This window comes from Psammomys obesus, unplaced genomic scaffold (assembly GCF_907164565.1).
Source record: "Psammomys obesus unplaced genomic scaffold, mPsaObe1.curated_primary_1811, whole genome shotgun sequence".
NCBI classification, from domain to species: Eukaryota; Metazoa; Chordata; class Mammalia; order Rodentia; family Muridae; genus Psammomys; species Psammomys obesus.
In genome coordinates this window covers 572,635-590,088 of record NW_026594152.1, presented here as the reverse complement: position 1 = coordinate 590,088, position 17,454 = coordinate 572,635, and the positions used below count along the sequence as shown (strand labels likewise).

Genomic DNA, 17,454 nt, shown 5'->3' with positions numbered 1-17,454 from the left:
ACACACACACACACACACACACACACACACACACACACACACACACAATGCCTGCCCAGCATCTAGCCTGTTCAGCGAGGAAGAAAACCCCCACAGAGTGAGAGCAATGGAAGCCAGAAGATGGGGTCCCAGCCACGGCCTTGCCTCAGAGGGACTTTGATAGGAAGCCAGGTTAGGTCTGGGTTCCAACTGCTAGCCACAAAGCCTACATCAGGTACCCCCTCTCACTCACTCCAGTCTCCTCGTGGGTAAAGTGTGAGGAGCCCCTGCCTCCCAGGAGGTTGCCGTGAGTAGGCCAGCCACAGACCGTCAAACACTGTGTGCTCCTCGTCCTTTAGCTACTCGCTCTAGATCACAACAATGTGTCCTCCCTAGAAGGCAGCACAACAGGCCTGGCAGAGTTACAAGGGCGGTGGCACAGAGCTGCCATTCCCCAGGAGCTAACGGGTGAGGCCCAGGAGTCACCCCTTACTGTTTGTCTTGCGCTCTTCGTTCTCTTTCCACTCCTCAAGCTCAGACCACAGCTGCTGCAGCCGCCTCTGGTTTGAGCACTCCAAGACGTCAATGATATTCTACAGAAGGGGTGAGGTCAGCTCAGCCCCAGCCTCCAAAGGCTCTTCAGCTCACAGTGGGCAGGAGCCACTGAGTGCTTCCCCAGCCCCACTCCCAGGCCCAGCAACCCGACGCTTTCCATGCATTCCTCAATGAACTGCTTCCCATGGCTGAAGAGACCCTCCACACCTGGCCAGGGACAAACTCATCTTTCCCGTATCCCTCACTCGCACCCGGCTGTCCAGCCATCCACAGCAACTGCATCTCCCTATGTTCCATTTGCTCCCTCTCGCCCGTGTCTGTTTCCTCTGCCTATAATACCTCCACTAGTTCGCACTTCTGCAGACTTCAGCTCAAGTATGGCTTTCCCCCAGGAAGTTTTCCTGATGCTCCGATCCCTGAGTCAGAGGTCCCCTTGGAGATCCTCAAATCTCGCCTCCAGCATGGGACATGCCCAATGCTAACTGCAACCTCCTGTGACCCCATTAAAGGGGAGGCTTCTCATACTGCAACCAAGGCCCATAGGTGTACCCAGGATGGTTCAAAACTGCCCAGGGGCTAGAGGGATGGCTCGGTTGGCTTCAGTCCCCAGGACCCATGGTACAAAGCCAGGAGTGATGCTGTGGGTTTATAATCCAGTTGTGGGGATGTAGAGACAGGTGGATCCCTGAGGCATGCCAGCCAGCCTTGCCCGATACACAAGCCTCGGGTTCCAGGGAGAGACCCTGTGTCAATAGAACAGGTCCTGATGAACACCACCACCTAAAGGCTTCCACATGCAAGGGTGTGTCTGTGTGTGTGTGTGTGTGTGTGTGTGTGTGTGTGTGTGTGTGTACAAGAAGTTTCCTTGGGCTGAAGAACTATGTGGCTTTGATCTCTGTTAAAACTGGACTGTGAGCCATGCATGATGGCGCTCGCCTTTACTCCCAGCACTTAGGGAGGCAGAGGAAGGTGGAACATTGTGAGTTCGAGGCCGGCCTGGTTTACAAAGTGAGTCCAGGACAGCCAAGGCTACACAAAGAAACCCTGTCTTGGAAAAATAAATAGTAAATAAATAAATGGATAGATGGACTGTATCCATCAAAGCTTCCTAGGTGTAACTACTTTTGGAACTAGAACCCTTAGGGAAGCACATAAGTGCCAATGAGGTCACAGGAAGGCCCTCAGCAGAGAGGACAGATGTGTCCCCACAAGACAGCAGCACTCTGTGCACATAGAGAAAAGGTATAGAAGGCCAGCTGCAAAACTGGGAGGAGAGGGGACAACAGAAGCTCGCCCTGCTGACCCACTGACCTTGGACGTCCAGCCTGGACTACGGTTAAAGCTGCCCACCCAGCATCTTCCTACAGCAAGCAGCCTGAAGGACCAACCCCACCGCCAAAGAGTCTGACCCCTTCTCTGCTTCTCAAAGCCCAGATCAGCCCTGAGCCAACCGCAGTAGGAGAGAACCCTTCACCCACTCTCAGGCCCTTCTCCAGCCCAGGCTCTCCGTCCCTGGGACCTTCCCGCCCTCTCACCCCAGCACCAGTAGGATTGCTCTGTGGGCTCTCCACATGTGGCTCTTTGCCCACAGACCCTACACGCCACACTGAGCTTCATGACAGCAGAGCTGGCTCCAGACAGTTACCCCGCCAGCAAGGTAATGGCAGACTCAATCAACTGTCCTAAAAACAATGATATCAGGGCAAGGAAAGCCCAGATCCTGGGGTAAGGCTGCCTGGGTTCGAATCCTGCCTCTGATTCTTACTCTCTGTGTGGCCTGGAGCAAATTACCCCACCTTCCGCTTTCCATTTCTTCATCTGTAAAATGAGGGCAAGAATAGTGCCCACCCCATCAGGCTGTTGTGAGGTATATACTGACTGTACAAAAAAACATTTGCTCTCTCACTACGGACATCTGGCAGGCAGTGGTGACAGCACCAAATACTGCACAAGCGTGACAGCTACAGCCTCTCTTTTGAAGTGTTACTGTGGTCCACTCCGAACTCCATACACAAGGTAAGCCGCGGGCCTCCCATCTAGTAAGTGGCAATGAGAGACAGCACTGTATTAGCGCAGAGGCGGCAGGGCGTGTAGGAGTTGGGAACGGCCAGCAGAGGGCGCGCCTGCGCGGGAAGGAGGAAACCACTTACCCCGAGGATGCCCTGCTGCTGCAGCATGGCGCGCACGTTCCCGGCCAATCTGTCCTCCAGGTTCTGGATGGAGTTGACCAGCTCCTGGTTGAGGTTGCTGAGGAAGGCCTCGTGGTTGTAGAGCTCCTGGAGCGTGGCCCGCTGGTTTCGAAGCATCAACTAGGGAAGCAGGGTAAGGGCAGGGAGGAAAGTGCTGTTGTCAGTGTGCCCAAACCTGCCGGGGCCTGTGGACCCTCCCGCCCCCTGCGGCCACCGGTAGTAGATGCTGCCGGTTGTAGGTCAGAGCGCCTGGAAGTGGAGACTGCTTATCCTTTCACCCACTGGGCTCCACACACGCCTCCCTCCCCACCCCACTGTCACATCTCTAAGATGAGAATGCATCCTACAGTCGGTGGCTTATCACCTTCTAATTAGCAAACATGCAGTAGGTAAGGATATGCCCTATTACCAAAGACCTCTTCGAATCAATGAAAACTACAAAGAAGGTACATGATAACGACCCAACTAGGTAAGAAGGTGGCAGAGGCGATGGGGAAGGATGGAGGAGAGAACACCGACCTTTTCTTATCACACGATACCCCCGTGGAAAGGGAGTCTGGAGGAGTAAGTGATTTGCCTACGGTATGGAAGATCAGTAATGTTAATAGTTGACTGCACGTGAGGGCGGGCAGGTGCTGTGACTTGCTCTACAGATGACACATGGAACCATCCTCCAGCTCAGAGGCTGGATAACGCTGTCCCACAGCCCAGAGGTGACAGTGCTGAGACTGGGAAGCCAGACTTCGGAGTCTCCATGTCTGCCTTTCCATTATCCTTCCTCAAGAAAGACCTCAGTGGGATTCGTGCCGCAAGAAGCCCAGGCAGGGTGGCACAGGCATGGCACAGCAGCACAGGCTGAGGCAGGAGGATCACCTGGCCAGTCAGGCCGGTGCAAGGAACACAGAAACACCCTGTCTCAAAAAAGAGAAGCGGTCAGGAGAGGCTGGCCTAGGGCGTGAGTAGGACTGGGCTCTCCCACGTCTGCCGCCGGGGAACCCAGAAAAGTTAATTAACCTCAAATAACTCGCTGGTGTTCATTCTAAGCAACTGATAGCTAATTACTGCCTCAGAGAAGTGCCACTTAGAAATGAGATAAAATCTTCATCACAGCCACTGGGGCGATGGCGGCAAGCTCAGCCCGTGCACAAGCAGCAGCCCTGGCCTTCAGCTCCTGTGTTCTGTACCTGACAGCAATGTCAATGCGGGCGCACTGCGGCTGCCCCGGGCCCGCACTGTGTCCTGCGCTCGCATTACCTCATAGCAGGCCTGGGAGACATGAACTATTATTATTCTCACTTTACAGAAGTTCAGATTCCACAGCGGACCCAAGAACGCGTGTAACAGAACTATTGATGGTGGTAATTAGCCACTCCGGTTTTTGCCTCCAAATCTCCAGACCCCCAAAATCCAGAAATACCTTGGTTTGGGGTTTTTTGTTTTTGTTTTTGTTTTTTAAATCCACTCTCAAGTCCCTGGCAACATGGAACCTAAATACACATTGACACACACACACACACACACACACACACACACACACACACACACACACTCACACACTCACACACACACTCCTAGGGACTGTGAGAAATAGGATTTTCTGACCTCTGCTCTAGAAACTGATTTGTCTAAGCACAGATCTAACGTGGGACGGTGCTGTCTCCTGCGTGACCTTGACCTCAATATGTAATCACGGAACTACAATGTGTAGCTGTGTCTCCTTTCCCATCCTGCTCTCGTCCAGGACTCCCCTCCCACGCTAGGCCCTTCCTTATCGTTCTTGCTGGTCTCCTTCCAGGAGCAAGTCTCAGCCAGAGGGCAGGCTGTGCCTGCTGTGCCTGCTCTGCCGTGGCAGTATCACCGGCCCAAGGACAGCCGATGCAGCTCCGAGCAGACGCCAGATCAGCTAAGAGGGTGGCTCTTCCATGGCGGGCGCCACTCGCTGCTGGGTGTCTCAGGGGACCGGTGACACCTGTCCGAGGCTGCATCTCCAACACCCAGCACAGCGTTCCTCACCCTGCACTCTCTAACAAGTCGTGAACATTCCTCCCCCAGGTATCTAACACAACTCCTTCCTCCCCCACCAGCCTATAGAAAACAGCCTCCCAGCTTTCTCCCGGTCCCCTCGGCCTCCACCCTTGGTCTCACTTTCCGTTTGCCTGTATTATCACTGCATTCCTTCATTATTGCCACTCGTCTTTGCTTTTTGAGACAGGTTCTCATTCTGCAGTCTAAGCCAGCCCTGAACCCACTGTCCTCCTGCCTCCCAAATGCTGTCCTCTGGTTTATCACTTCACATTTTATACACATGTTTAATTACCTGTCTCCCTAAAGCCCTGGTGAATGTCCACGCTCGCTCGGAGCAGGGCCTGGCACACAGCAGGGGCCCCGTCAGGGCCTGCTGACTGACTCAGCACTCAGCAGACAGCATGAAGAGCTGCGAGGGGCACTGTTTACTGCAACAATGTCAGCGCCCACACTGTGTATCAAACAAAACCACAGAAACTCTCCTGCAGTCAGGATGGAAAAGCTCGTCAGAGGCAGGTCTTCCTGGAGTGAGTGACACACGCAGCCATCTGGCAAAATGATGGCTGAAGGGAAAAGCAGGCTCAAAGCAAAGATGTTTTCCCTTCTTATTTTCTTCCTGTGTTTTTAATTTTTGAGACAGATTATCACCATTAAACCCTTACTGGCCTGGAACTACCATGGTCAAGGTCACCCTCTACTACACAGTGAGACCAGTTTTGTCTTGTTTTGTTTGAAGCTTTAAAATATGGTCCAGGGGATTACAGAAGCCATAAAACAATGTAGAACAAGGCTGGGCATGGTGGCACACACCTGTACCACAGCACCCTGGGAGGTGGACGAAGGAGGTTTGTGAGTTCAAGGCCAGCCTGGATTACCTCAGAAAGGGGGTGGTGGAAAACATGATGAGAAAACTTGTTAGCTGCAATGGTATCAGCTGATGTGAAAGGTTTGGTGGCATGCCTGCCAATCACCACTCCCAAATGGGCAGTGTACTGGCCAGCACGGAGACAAGCCACAGGATTACACTTCTAATACAGAGAACTAAGGAAAGTCTAATTCCTTCTGCCTAAACACAGTCCAACCTTAACTGTTTTGGGCCCCCATGCCACTGTTTCTGGATGTGTGACCTGGTGCAAGTCATTCCTTTCCCCACCTGCAGAATAAGGATGGTAAGTGTGCCATGGCCTTGCTATGTGGAGGAGACTGGTGCTGCCTCATCAGAGCTGCACGCCAGCTCCTGCCCTGAGCCTCTCTTACCCTCATCAGCCGCACTTTGCTATGCGTCTTCCCATGGTGCACTTGCTCTCTCCTTCGAAGTCCCTGTATAGTCTTTGCTGGGTTTGGCATCTCTGCAGAACTCTGGGACTGCACTGCTGGAGACAGGTAGGGAAAGGGAGACAGAGGGTGAGGGTGGACACAGGCCTGGGGCCAGGTCCCAGAGAGTGCAATCGGCTGGGCCCAGCCCCTAGTCCCACTCATTTACGGGCTTACCATGTGACACAAAGAACCTGCTGCCCACAAAGAAGCCCTCAGCCCCAACGGGGCCTTGTTACAGGGGGGCCAGCACAGAATGCAGTAACATGAGGATGACAGAGGGATGCTGAGCAAGGGCAGATAGCCAGGCACAGGACCCCTCCCCGAGACAGGAGACTTCAGCTTCCCTTCGAGGTTCAGTGTAGTCCCTGGGAGGTGAACTCGATGGAAACACTAAGGCAAACCAGGGTGACCCTACTATCAACCAGAAAAGGGGTCAGGAACCACTGCTGCCATCATCCCTACCGCAGCCAGGCACGGTGGTACATGCCTTTAATCCCACTCGGCTGAGACAGGAGGATATCTCTGAGCTCAAGGCCAGCTAGGACTAAGTAGAAAGACTGTGTCTCAGAAAATAAAATAAAATAAAATAAAATAAAATAAAATAAAATAAAATAAAATAAAATAAAATAAAATAAAAGAAATGAAATGAAATGAAATGAAATGAAATGAAATGAAATGAAATGAAATGAAATGAAATAAAAAATAACCCCCATCCGTGTTCTTCTGGCTCCTGATACAGCTAAGGGCAGCAACTGAGGGACAGCCTGTCAGACAAACACAAATCCTCACTCCCCACTCCTGGCAGGTAGAAAGGTGAGGTGAGGCGGGAAAGGCTTTCTGGTAGCTCTGTCACCAGAAGGCCATGTGGTCTCCTGTCCCTCAGCGCCTCCCCTAAGGTCCGAACAGCCATGCCCATCTCCTCAGTGGGTCGTGAAGGCTGGGTGAGAAGTCACTGTGCCCCTAAGATGTTCAACATAGTAGCTGCCACACCTTCCGGGCTGGCTGTGCGCTCTTAGTCACTGTTATGTCCAGTGACCACAGCGGCCTCGCAGAACCCCGGCCGGTCAATCCTGTGAGTGCTGGGTGACAGTGAAGGCTCTGAGAGAGCGGGTGCTTAGAACCCTGCTGGGCATAAAGCTCAGCTGGTTCGGTACTGGCCTAGCATGTACAGAACCCTGACGTGAATCCTTACTACTGCCCAATGTGATCATAGCAGTCTCGGGGGCTCACGAGGTAGAGGCTGGAAGAGCAACAAATGAGGACAGCTTGGGCTGCAAGGCGAGGGAGGGAGGTGGCGACAGAGAAACCGTGCCTTCTATCAGACAGTTCTGAACCAACCTGCAACCACCGCTCGGCTGCTTGTCTCTAGCCTCAGACAATTATTATACTATGCTAAGTATGTAACAGGTGAAGATCCTTTATCTGGGAAATTGTAGTATTAAGTACCAGGATTATAAGTGACTCTTTTTTATTTATTTTTATCTTATGTGCACTGGTGTTCTGCCTGCATGTATGTCCCTATGAGGGTGTCAGATCTTGGAGTTACAGACAGTTGTGTGCCATGTGGGTGCTGGGAATTGAACCCAGGTCCTCTGGAAGAGCAGTCAGTGTACCTAACCACTGAGCCATCTCTCCAGCCCCCCAATAAGTTACTCTTATTACATATATGCTAACTACTAGGAATGGTTTTGTTTGTTTGTTTGTTAGATTTTTGAGACAGAGTCTCAAGTAGCCCAGGCTGGTCCTGGACGAACTATATAGCCATATAATCCTCCTGCCTCTGCCTCTCAAGTGCTGAGATCACAGGCATGTGTTAAACTAAACTACTGGTATTTCAGAAGAATGCAAGATTACTCACATGTTCAAGTCTGGTGTCAGACATACAGAATTATTATCCTTTTTTGTTTGTACTTAGATTTTTTTTTCATGTGCATGAGTGTTTGCCTGTGTGGGGCCAGATGTATGTACAGAAGCATGTGTGAGCACGCATGTGGATTCAGGGGTTGGCATCAAGAGTCATCCTCATTAGCGCTCCACCTTCTCACACTGAGGCAACCTCTCACCTGAACCCAGAGCTCAGTCCAGCCAGTCTAGCCAGCTGCAGAGACAGGCAGACTGTTGGGGCTTGCTGGTTTCCTGCCTAGTTTTTTTAAAAAGGCACCTTTAATCCCAGCACTTGGGGAGGCAGAGGCAGACAGATCACTGTGAATTTGAGGCCAGCCTGGTCTACAGAGCAAGTCCAGGAAAGCCAAGGCTACACACAGAAACCCTGTCTCAAAACACCAAAAACAAAGAAAACTTGATCCCCAGGTTCAAGGAGAGGCCCTGCTTTAGAGAAGTAGGTGGAGTGTGATAGAGGACACTCAACACCATCTTCTGGCCTCCATGCTTTCATACAGGTGTGTGTATCTGCCCACACACAAAGTTATTAATAATCCTTTTTGAGAGTGCGGAGTCGTAGAGAAGTGTCACATGTATTTCACCTGAGACAGCCAACATCATCTCAGAGTGCTACGTCCTTCCGTGACCCACCAGCAATTTTCGAGTGATCCGGTTTCTCTTTACCGGGCACAGGATGTTGTATGACTTTTCCTAGGGGGCCAGGAACAAACATCCTTTCATCCCACGCAGGGCACTTACGACAAACCAAAGGAATGATTCCACCCAAGTCTATCTTAGGGAACCAGTGAGTTCCCTGGAGCCAGAGGATGGGGTTACAGAGGTGTAGGTAACTCAAAGGCCCCCATAGCATGAGTCACAATTCATGAAAGCTGCATACCACAGCATGTCTGGATCGAGGACAGGGGGTGACTTTCTGAAGGGGGTCCTCTCCTCCCGCTGTGTGGGGCCTTGCGGTTGGACTCAGGTCATCAGGCTTTCGGGAAAACACCCTACTAGGTGGAGCCATCTTGCTGGTCCCCCGAAAGTTTTACCCTAGGGTGGACTCTGGCCATACCTATTGTCCTTCCCTGGGTTGAGCTGCTGGTGTAACATCTAACAAATTCCACTTAGTTGTAGGCCCCAAAGATTTTTCTGTTCTGCCTTTTTCTAAAAGTTGTACAAATTTTTATTTCATTCTCTCTCTTTCTCTCTGTTTTTTGAGGCAAGGTTTCTCTGTGTAGCCTTAGCTCTCCTGGACTTGCTTTATAGACCAGGCTGGCCTCAAACTCACAGCCATCAGCCTGTATCTGCCTCCCTGAGTGCTAGAATTAAAGGAGTGCACCACCATGCCCAGTTCATTTTCTCTCATTTTATGCTTTTGTTTTCAGTTAAGTTTTTATTCGTTTTCACTATTTGGATATGCGAGTGCCTGATTGCCTGTCTGTTTACCACACATATGCCATATACCAGGAGGCTAGAAGGTAGTGTCATATCCCCAGGAGCTGAAGTTACAAGCGGTTGTGAGGTGAATGTTGTGGGTTCTGGGAACCAGAGCTGTGTCTTCCTGAAGAGCAACAAATGTATTTAACCACTGAGCCATCTCTCCAGCCTCTCTCTCTTTGCTTTATATTTTAAGACTGAGTCTTGCTAAGTTTCCCTGGAAAGCCTTTAACTGACTGGCCTCCTGAAAACTCTTGAGTAGTTAGGATTATAGGCCTGTGCCACCAAGCCTAGCTTGGCCAACTGCCTTTGTGTGTGTGTGTGTGTGTGTGTGTGTGTGTGTGTATGTGTGTGTGAGATAATTTTCATCTACTCTGAGAAATGCATACATATATAATGTGTTTTATCATAATCATTCCCTCCTCCTCCACCCAACTGCTCCACTATAGCCCCCATGTCCTCCTCCCAACCTCAAGTCTTTATAGCTGAATCCAGTTACTCCTGCCCGTGTATAGATGAGTGTGGAACCATCCACTGAGGCACTGGAACCCGCCATGCAGGCAAAACAACAATACACATGGAGAGAGAGAGACAGAGGAGGTTTGGGACGTAGCTCAGTGGTTACAGACCTGTGTCACCATGCCCATTTTTACATGGTGACCTGAACTCAGATCCTAATGCTTCCATAGCCAGCACTTTGCTCACTCATAACCCCCTCCCCAGCACCTCTTCAAATACGGAATGTTCCAAAATATCTGTTATTTAGTCTAAACTTGGTGTCAGAGGCAGGAGGATTTCTGTGAGTTTGAGGCCAGCGTGTTCTACATAGTGAAACCTTCCTTGTCTCAAATAACTTTACAAATAAAAAATATACATTATAATATATATACACAAATATACATTTTTTTCAAAGAGGTGTTCAGGGAAAAGAAGGTGCAATATGGCTTTCCTGTGGAGGTGTGAACGTTTAGATGGTGTCTCAAACAGTAGAGCAGATACACACTGGAGCCAGTGTTTGCTGGGTTACTTGAAGGAGGGAGAATTAAGGGTTACGTACAGGAGCACAGCTAGCACAGATGGCCCATAGGCAGCTGCATCCCCAAAGCCCACCCAAGCTGGGGGAAACGTGAAAACTGTGTTCCTGGAGAGCTTTGTTTGCAAGCAGTTCTGCCCTATCTCTTTGGGCAGCTGTAATTATTCATAAATACCAGAGGAGGAGCCCTGCGACTCTTGTTTAAGGAATTTCCTGAGCCTTGTAAGTTTCCTTTGCTTCCTGAGCCTTATAAGTTTCCTTTTCTTCTCCCTCCAGGGGTGGGAGGAGGTGTTTCTATTAAGAGGAAAGAGCTACACAACACAGAGTCTATGAAGCTGGGGCTGCCTTTGAACTCACTGCCTCAGCCTCCTGGATGCTGGAAGGATCCCCCGAGCATACTCCCTTGCCTAGCACATAACAATACTTTTTTCCCCAATTAAGATGACCAAAGTTCAGAAAGATGAAAGACTTCCAAATGAGTGAAAAGCACTGCCAAGCTGCCAAACCCACATTTGCCTGAGCCAAGACCTCAGAATTCCCCTGGAAGGGTTAACACTGATGTGATAGAGATGCTTCTATTAATTCCCCAGACTATGTCCTCCCCTCTTGAGGCTAGAGCCAGACAGTTCTTAGTCAGGCATGGTCATGTGGTGGGAGTTACAGCCCCTGGAAGGAATACAAATGGTATGTGTCACTTCAGGTCTGGGTCCCTTGTTCTTGCTTTCCTGTCCCTCTCTGCCAGCACAGGTCCTCAAGGACTATCAAACCTTAGATCCATGGGGTTAAAGGAGCCTAGCCCCTTGAATCACTGTATGGACAGGACCAGCCCCACACACTTACAAATGCATTCCTGAGAAATGAACTTTCATATCTAAGTTTTCATGCCTACCTGAAAACTGAAAGCTATTTGTCCCGTTAGTTAGCTGCTGTAATATGAATGGTGTGTGGGTGACCAAAAGCTGCCACGCTAGCTTGTCCCCAACACCCACAAGCTCCCAAGAGCCTCTGCCCACCTGATTGAACTTTAGTCCCACTCTTCATTGTGCTTTTGTTGTTGCCTTTGGCTTGTTGGAGGGGAGGCAGCTTCAAGTTCTCTGACCACTGTTAGGAAACACAACGCCACCGTTCGAAACACAGTGAGTCACAGGGTCAGTGGGTTCAGCTCCAGATCACCCCTTTCCGTTTATCTCTATCCTAGAGCAAGCGACCTGAGCTCCAGGCTTTGACTCTCTCATCTGTAAAATAAACCTAATATCACATGCCAAGTCCTTGGGTTGGTGCAAGAATTCTGAGGAGTAAGGCCTTCAGTGGTTTCCAGAGCACCGACCAGAGCTTTTGTTTTGTGTTTACTAGGTAGCCAGAACCAAGGACACGTGAGGCGCTAAGACCCTGAAGAAACAGAAAGCAAGGCCCACCCTCTGGCCATGAGATCAGTGCGCAGTTCCAGTCACCCTTATGTTCTGGTCAGGTACACACTGCGGGGCGGGGCACTCGGCTTGGTTTTACCACCGCGGAAGTTGAGGGCAGGTGGAACACTGGGTCGCGGAGGGAGAGCCTCCCCGCAACCCCCCAAGCCGCCCTACTCTTACCAAACTCACCGATACTTGGAACTTGGACCCTGAGGAGCGATACCTAGAGTCGGGGAAAGAGTTGAGGGTGGGTGAGAGAACCTCCCATCATCCCCAGCCCAAGGAGGGATCCTGCAGCCTCGCTTTACCAGGCACACCAGGGAGCTGGCGCCTGGAGAGCGAACGCTGAGGCATGGAGCCCACACACGCCCTCCCCTCTCCCCAACGCCCATCCTCTCTCCTTACTTCTGAGCCATTGGGGAACAGATTCCCCCCCCCCCCCCGGGTCCAGGACGTTAGGCTTCTGCCACCTCTTCTCTCAAAATGGATCCCAAAGAAACCAGCCGCTTCCTCTAGCAGAGTCTGGTCTCCAAGGAAACGCAACTATGGAACACAGAGGGAGACTAACCTAGCCAGGCAAAACTGTGGCTGTGGTGGCCCCATAGAGTTCACACACTGGTTTCAGATGTCTTTCCTTTTACCAATATCCACTTTCATCAGACCTCCATCACTTCCTTCTGCGTCCTCATTCCTGACTGTGCTTCCTATTTCATCGAGAATATCGTGCAGTTTAGGAAACAACACGTTCATCTCACTGAGCACTGAACACACACACACTCGTGTCCTACATCCAAGGATTAATCGCCACCTGAGACCAGTTCCTACATTTCCACTCCAAATCCTATATGCTCCCATTCTCTTAAAGATATCTGACCAGCCCGAAATCAAGCCAGCCCACTCTCCAGCATGGATGGGAGAGAGGATCCGGGAGGAGTTGGGGGTGGGGGGTGGGGAGAGATTGGGAGGTACATATAATCACAGTTCGTCATAAGCATGTGTGAAACTGGCAAAGGATAAATTTGAGGGGAGAGGAAACCTAGGCTTTATTTATATTTTATCTATCTATCCATCCATCCATCCATCTAGACTGGTTCTTACCATGTAACTCAGCCTGACCTAGAACTCACAGAGACCTTCTGCCTTGCTATTATTACAGGCTGTGATCCAACTAATCCAACAATGGCTAGCTATGTACAATACTAGGGCAAAGCTACTAACTTTTTCCACCCTCTAAAAATCATAGGTGCCAGCAGGGCATGGTGGCACTCACCTGTAACCCCAGCACTCTGTAGATGGAGGCAGAAGGATCAAGGAGATCAATCGTCTTTATTTACAGAGCTGGGCTATAGGAACCACATGAGCCCCAGTCTCAAAAGGGGGGTAGGGGCTGGAGAGATAGCTCAGAGGTTAAGAGTACTGGCTGATCCTCCAGAGGCCCTGAGTTCAATTCTCAGCAACCACACGGTGGCTCACAACCATCTCTAATGGGGTCTGATGCTCTCTTCTGTCATGCGGGCATACATGCAAATGGACTAATTAATTATCTGAGAGAGAGAGAAAGTTTTAAATGGGGTGTCCTGGATAGTGAGGCATGCCTCACTGCCGAGGATCCCCATTTATAAAGCTCATTGTACCTCAGCAACCCACCAGTAAAAAAGTTAGTCACTAATAAGCCAGGCAAGAGGCTGGTGCAGTCCTCAGCCGGTAAAGGTGCTGGCCACCAAGCCTGATGACCCGAGTTTATCCCAGGGCTCACAGGCAGAATGAGAAAGTCAACTCCCAGAAGTTGTCCTCTGACCATCACATATGTGAAGTGGTGCACACATAGTCTGGCCAAGAAGAAAAGGTATTTTCAGAGTTGGGGAGAAAGCGGTAAACACTTTTTAAAAAAAATATATTGTAAATCAAGCACAGTCATGCATACCTTAAAGAAAGAAAGGGGAGGAAGGAAGGGAAAAAAAAAGAAAGAAAGGGAAGGAAGGAAGAAAGAAAGGAAAGGAAGGAAGGAAGGAAGGAAGGAAGGAAGGAAAGGAAGGAAGGAAGGAAGGAAGGAAGGAAGGAAGGAAGGAAAGACAAGAAGAGAGCTGAGGCAACAAGCTAGAGAGATGGCTCCAGGCCTCTTGCAGAGGACTTGGGTTTGCTCCCCAGCATTCTTCACACAGTGGCTGACGACCATCTGCACTTCTAGAATTCCTGACCCTGGGGATCCAACAACCCTCCCCTGACCTCTGCAAGTATGAGGCATGCACACGGCGCATACACGCGCATTCACACACAGACAAAGCACCTATATACATAAAATAAAAACAAACTTTAAAAAAGAAAGCTGAGGCAGGAGAATGGAGTTTCAGGCCAGCCTCAAAAAAATTAAAAAATAAATAAATAAATCAAAATAAATAGTCAGGCATGGTGAGTATGCCTATAATCCCAGAACACAGGAAGCAGACAAAGGAGGAATAGGAGTTCAAGATCACCCTAAGCTATATAGTGAGTCTGAGGTCACCCTAGTTTCCATGGGACTCTGTATCAGAAAAAAAAAAAAATTATTAATACATTTTAAAAGCCACTGCAGGGGCTGGAAAGATGGCTCAGGTTAAGAACACTGACTCCTCTCCACAGGTCCTGAGTTCAATTCCCAGCAACTACGTGGTGTCTCCCAATCCCTCTATACTTCTGGTGTGCAGGCACACAACTGTATACAATAAATCCTAAAAGCCACTGCAGAGGGCTGGAGGAAGAACATCACAAAAATGAGAAAAACAAAACTGCAGAACATTTTTGTGTTGTGGAGCACAGAGGAAGTCCCAAGTGAATGTGTTGACATGAGCCCGGCCATGTCAAAGCCCCAGTCATTAAACCCATGGTGGCAAAGCCTTCCTCCAGTAAGGCTCAGTGAACTGGCAAAGTCCTCTGCTGGTGTCGGTCCTCCAGGATATTTACAGCCTGAGGCTGTTCCCCAGGAGACAGGAGACGTCTTTCTGTAACTAACCATGCCCTGCTCTCTGCTATGCAAAATAAATAATTGGAGTCTCCCAAGCGGTAGTAGGTGCCTTCCACTGGCGTGAGCACAGCCCACCTGATCCCAGCTTTGCTTTTAACTTTTGTTTTGTTTCTTGAAACAGGTTTCTCTGTGTAGTCCCGGCTGTGCTGTAACTAGCTGGATAGTCCAGGCTGGCCTCAAACTCAGAGGTCTGCCTCACCTGCCTTTGCCTCCCTTGTGCTGGAATTAAAAGCAAGACTGGCCACCACCTTAGGATCCCAGTTTTTCTATACGAGGGTGGTTAATCTCAATTGTCAATTTAATGAGCTCTAGGATAACCCAAGAGACTGGCCTCAGGGCACGTCTGTGGGAAAGTATCTTGAGTAGGGTAATTGAGGAAGCCCCGCCCAGTTTGACTGGCCTGGGGCACACCTGTGGGAAAGTGTCTTGAATAGGGTAATTGAGGGAGCCGTGCCTAGCTCGCCTAGCTCGATCCCACTCTCCCCTGGCGGGGATCCTGAACTGTTAGAAGGGAGAAAGTGACCTGGGCCCAAGCACCCCCTGGTTCTGACTGTGCTTGCCGCGAGACCAGCGGCTTCAAGGCCTTGCTGCCGTGACTTCCTCACCACGATGGCTGTATCTTGAGCTATAAACCAAAATGAACCCGTCCTGGAGTACAGTCCTGGAGCTGGAGAGATGGCTCAGTGGTTAAGAGCACTGGCTGTTCTCCCAGAGGACTTGGGTTGGATTCCCAGCAACCAATAAGATACCTCATAACCACCTGTACCTGCGGTTCCGGGGAATCTGATGCCCTCTTCTTGCCTCCATGACCACCTGCATACATGTGGCTCACATACATGCCCTCGGGCACATACACATAGAGTAAATTTTAAAAGCTTAAGGAAAAAGCTGGGCAATGATGGTGGCAGCTTTAATCCCAGCACTTGGGAGGGAGAGGCAGGTGGATCATTGTGAGTTCGAGGCCAGCTGGGTCTACAGGGGGAGTTCCAGGACAGCCAGGGCTACACAAAGAAACCCTGCCTGGAAAAACTTAAGCTGAACTATACGAGTCTACCTGTTAACTCGGCTAAGCGACTGGGCTGCTTTCTCGTCTATAAAATGGTATAGTTCCAGCATTGGTCTTATAGAGACGAGTCTACGGGATAGAGCCTACACTGTGCTTAGTACACTGTGGGGCACTTGAAGAGCATGTGATAGAGGGTTCTTGTCCGAGTGAGCAGAGTTCATGTGTGGTTTCACATTTATGATTGTGCATGGGCCCGTGTGGGCTTGCCCGGCCTGTAAGTGTGGCAGTCGGGAGACAGTTTTGTGGATTTCTTTCCAGGGATCCAACTCAGGCCTCCAGGCTTGTGCTGCAAGCACCTTGACCTCTGAGCGTCCCACAGGCCTGCTGCTTCCTTTCCAAGCCTAGTGTGCCTTTGTGTGTGCTTGTCTTGACACCTCTAAGGAGGCCAGACAAGTGCAGGTGGGTCAGTGCTTTCCTTCCACCACGCATGTCCGACAGATGGAACCCAGGGCACGTGTGGACCGAGAGCAACCTTACTCCCCTCAGCCATCCTGTCCTCCCGTTTTGTGACAAGGTCTCATTGTGTTCCCACAGCTGGCCTGGCCTAGCTCCCCCTCGGTAGATCTGGCTGAACTTGTCTCTACCTCCCAGAATAGACATGTGCTACCATGCCTAGCCCCTACAGGTTTTGAAAAATATAAGTAATGTACTATACTTGTAAATGGACCAAAATAAAATAAAACACCAGCGAAAGAATACAAGTGTTGTAGAAATTAAATATGGACACACACACAATACTTAAAGCAGTGCTACTTAGCCCTGGGGCCCTGGAACTCAAGATTTGCCTCCACTCTACCTTTCGAGCGCTGGGATTAAAGGCATGGGCTACCATACCAACATATTTTTATTTTTAATTATGTGTGTATGTGTGTGTGCACAGATTCCATAAAAGCTAGAGTTGAAGTCAGTTGTAAGCCGCCTAACGCTGAGCCCTCTCTCCAGCCCTAACGGTAAAGTCTAAAATCGTTCAACTTCTCTGTATATTTGAAAGTGTTCATAACCTAAAATTGGTGGGGACAATGTACTGTGTTTGGGGGCCACCATTTCTCTTGCTTTTTAACAGTCTGGACACTGGAAAAGCTGAGCGCGACCACAGGGAACGCCTGGCAGGCTCTGAGCGGCGGGAGGCTCTGCTCCTGGGATGCAGGAGAGGCCTGCTTGCGAAACTCCGAACCCTCGACAGCGGAGGGCGGCGCGGCCACCCGCAGGGGGCGGCGGGCAGGGCAGGCCCGGCCTTCCCCGGCCAGCACCGACCCGAGCGCGGCAGGCTTCCGAGGGGCGGGAGCCGGAGCGTCGGGTTTCAGCGCGGGGGCGGGGAGCGGCGCGCGCACTCCGCGGCCTTCTCCCGGGCGGGCGGCGGGGCGGGCGCGCGCCGTGGGCAGCCCGGGCCGCGGGGGCGAGTGGAGGCTGCCGGGAAGGAGGTAACATGGCCACCGGCGGCGGAGCGGAGGAGGAGCCCCCGCGGGGCCGGCCGCCGCCGCCGCTGCCCGCGCGGCCCGGCGCCCGCGAGAGGCTGGGCTGGGCGCAGGTGGTGAGGAACCTGGCGGGGAAGAAGGGCG

The 17,454-nt window shown here is 50.9% G+C and overlaps 1 protein-coding gene across 2 annotated transcripts in view; it reads right to left on the bottom strand.

Annotated features, from left to right (window-relative positions):
* CUNH20orf96 (chromosome unknown C20orf96 homolog) overlaps positions 1–12,262 on the bottom strand; it is a 16,191-nt gene extending 3,929 nt beyond the window's left edge. The window contains exons 1-6 of one of the 2 annotated variants that reach the window (XM_055618012.1): positions 12,234–12,262; positions 12,018–12,051; positions 11,433–11,520; positions 6,006–6,121; positions 2,685–2,843; positions 473–572 (exon numbers count right to left, since the gene is read on the bottom strand). In XM_055618012.1, the coding sequence (XP_055473987.1) occupies positions 473–572; positions 2,685–2,843; positions 6,006–6,121; positions 11,433–11,520; positions 12,018–12,051; positions 12,234–12,244 (508 nt within the window). In that variant the 5' untranslated portion in view covers positions 12,245–12,262. The remainder of the gene's footprint in view (positions 1–472; positions 573–2,684; positions 2,844–6,005; positions 6,122–11,432; positions 11,521–12,017; positions 12,052–12,233) is intronic. The other variant, XM_055618014.1, reaches the window with a different exon arrangement.
* Between the last annotated feature and the right edge of the window lie 5,192 nt (positions 12,263–17,454).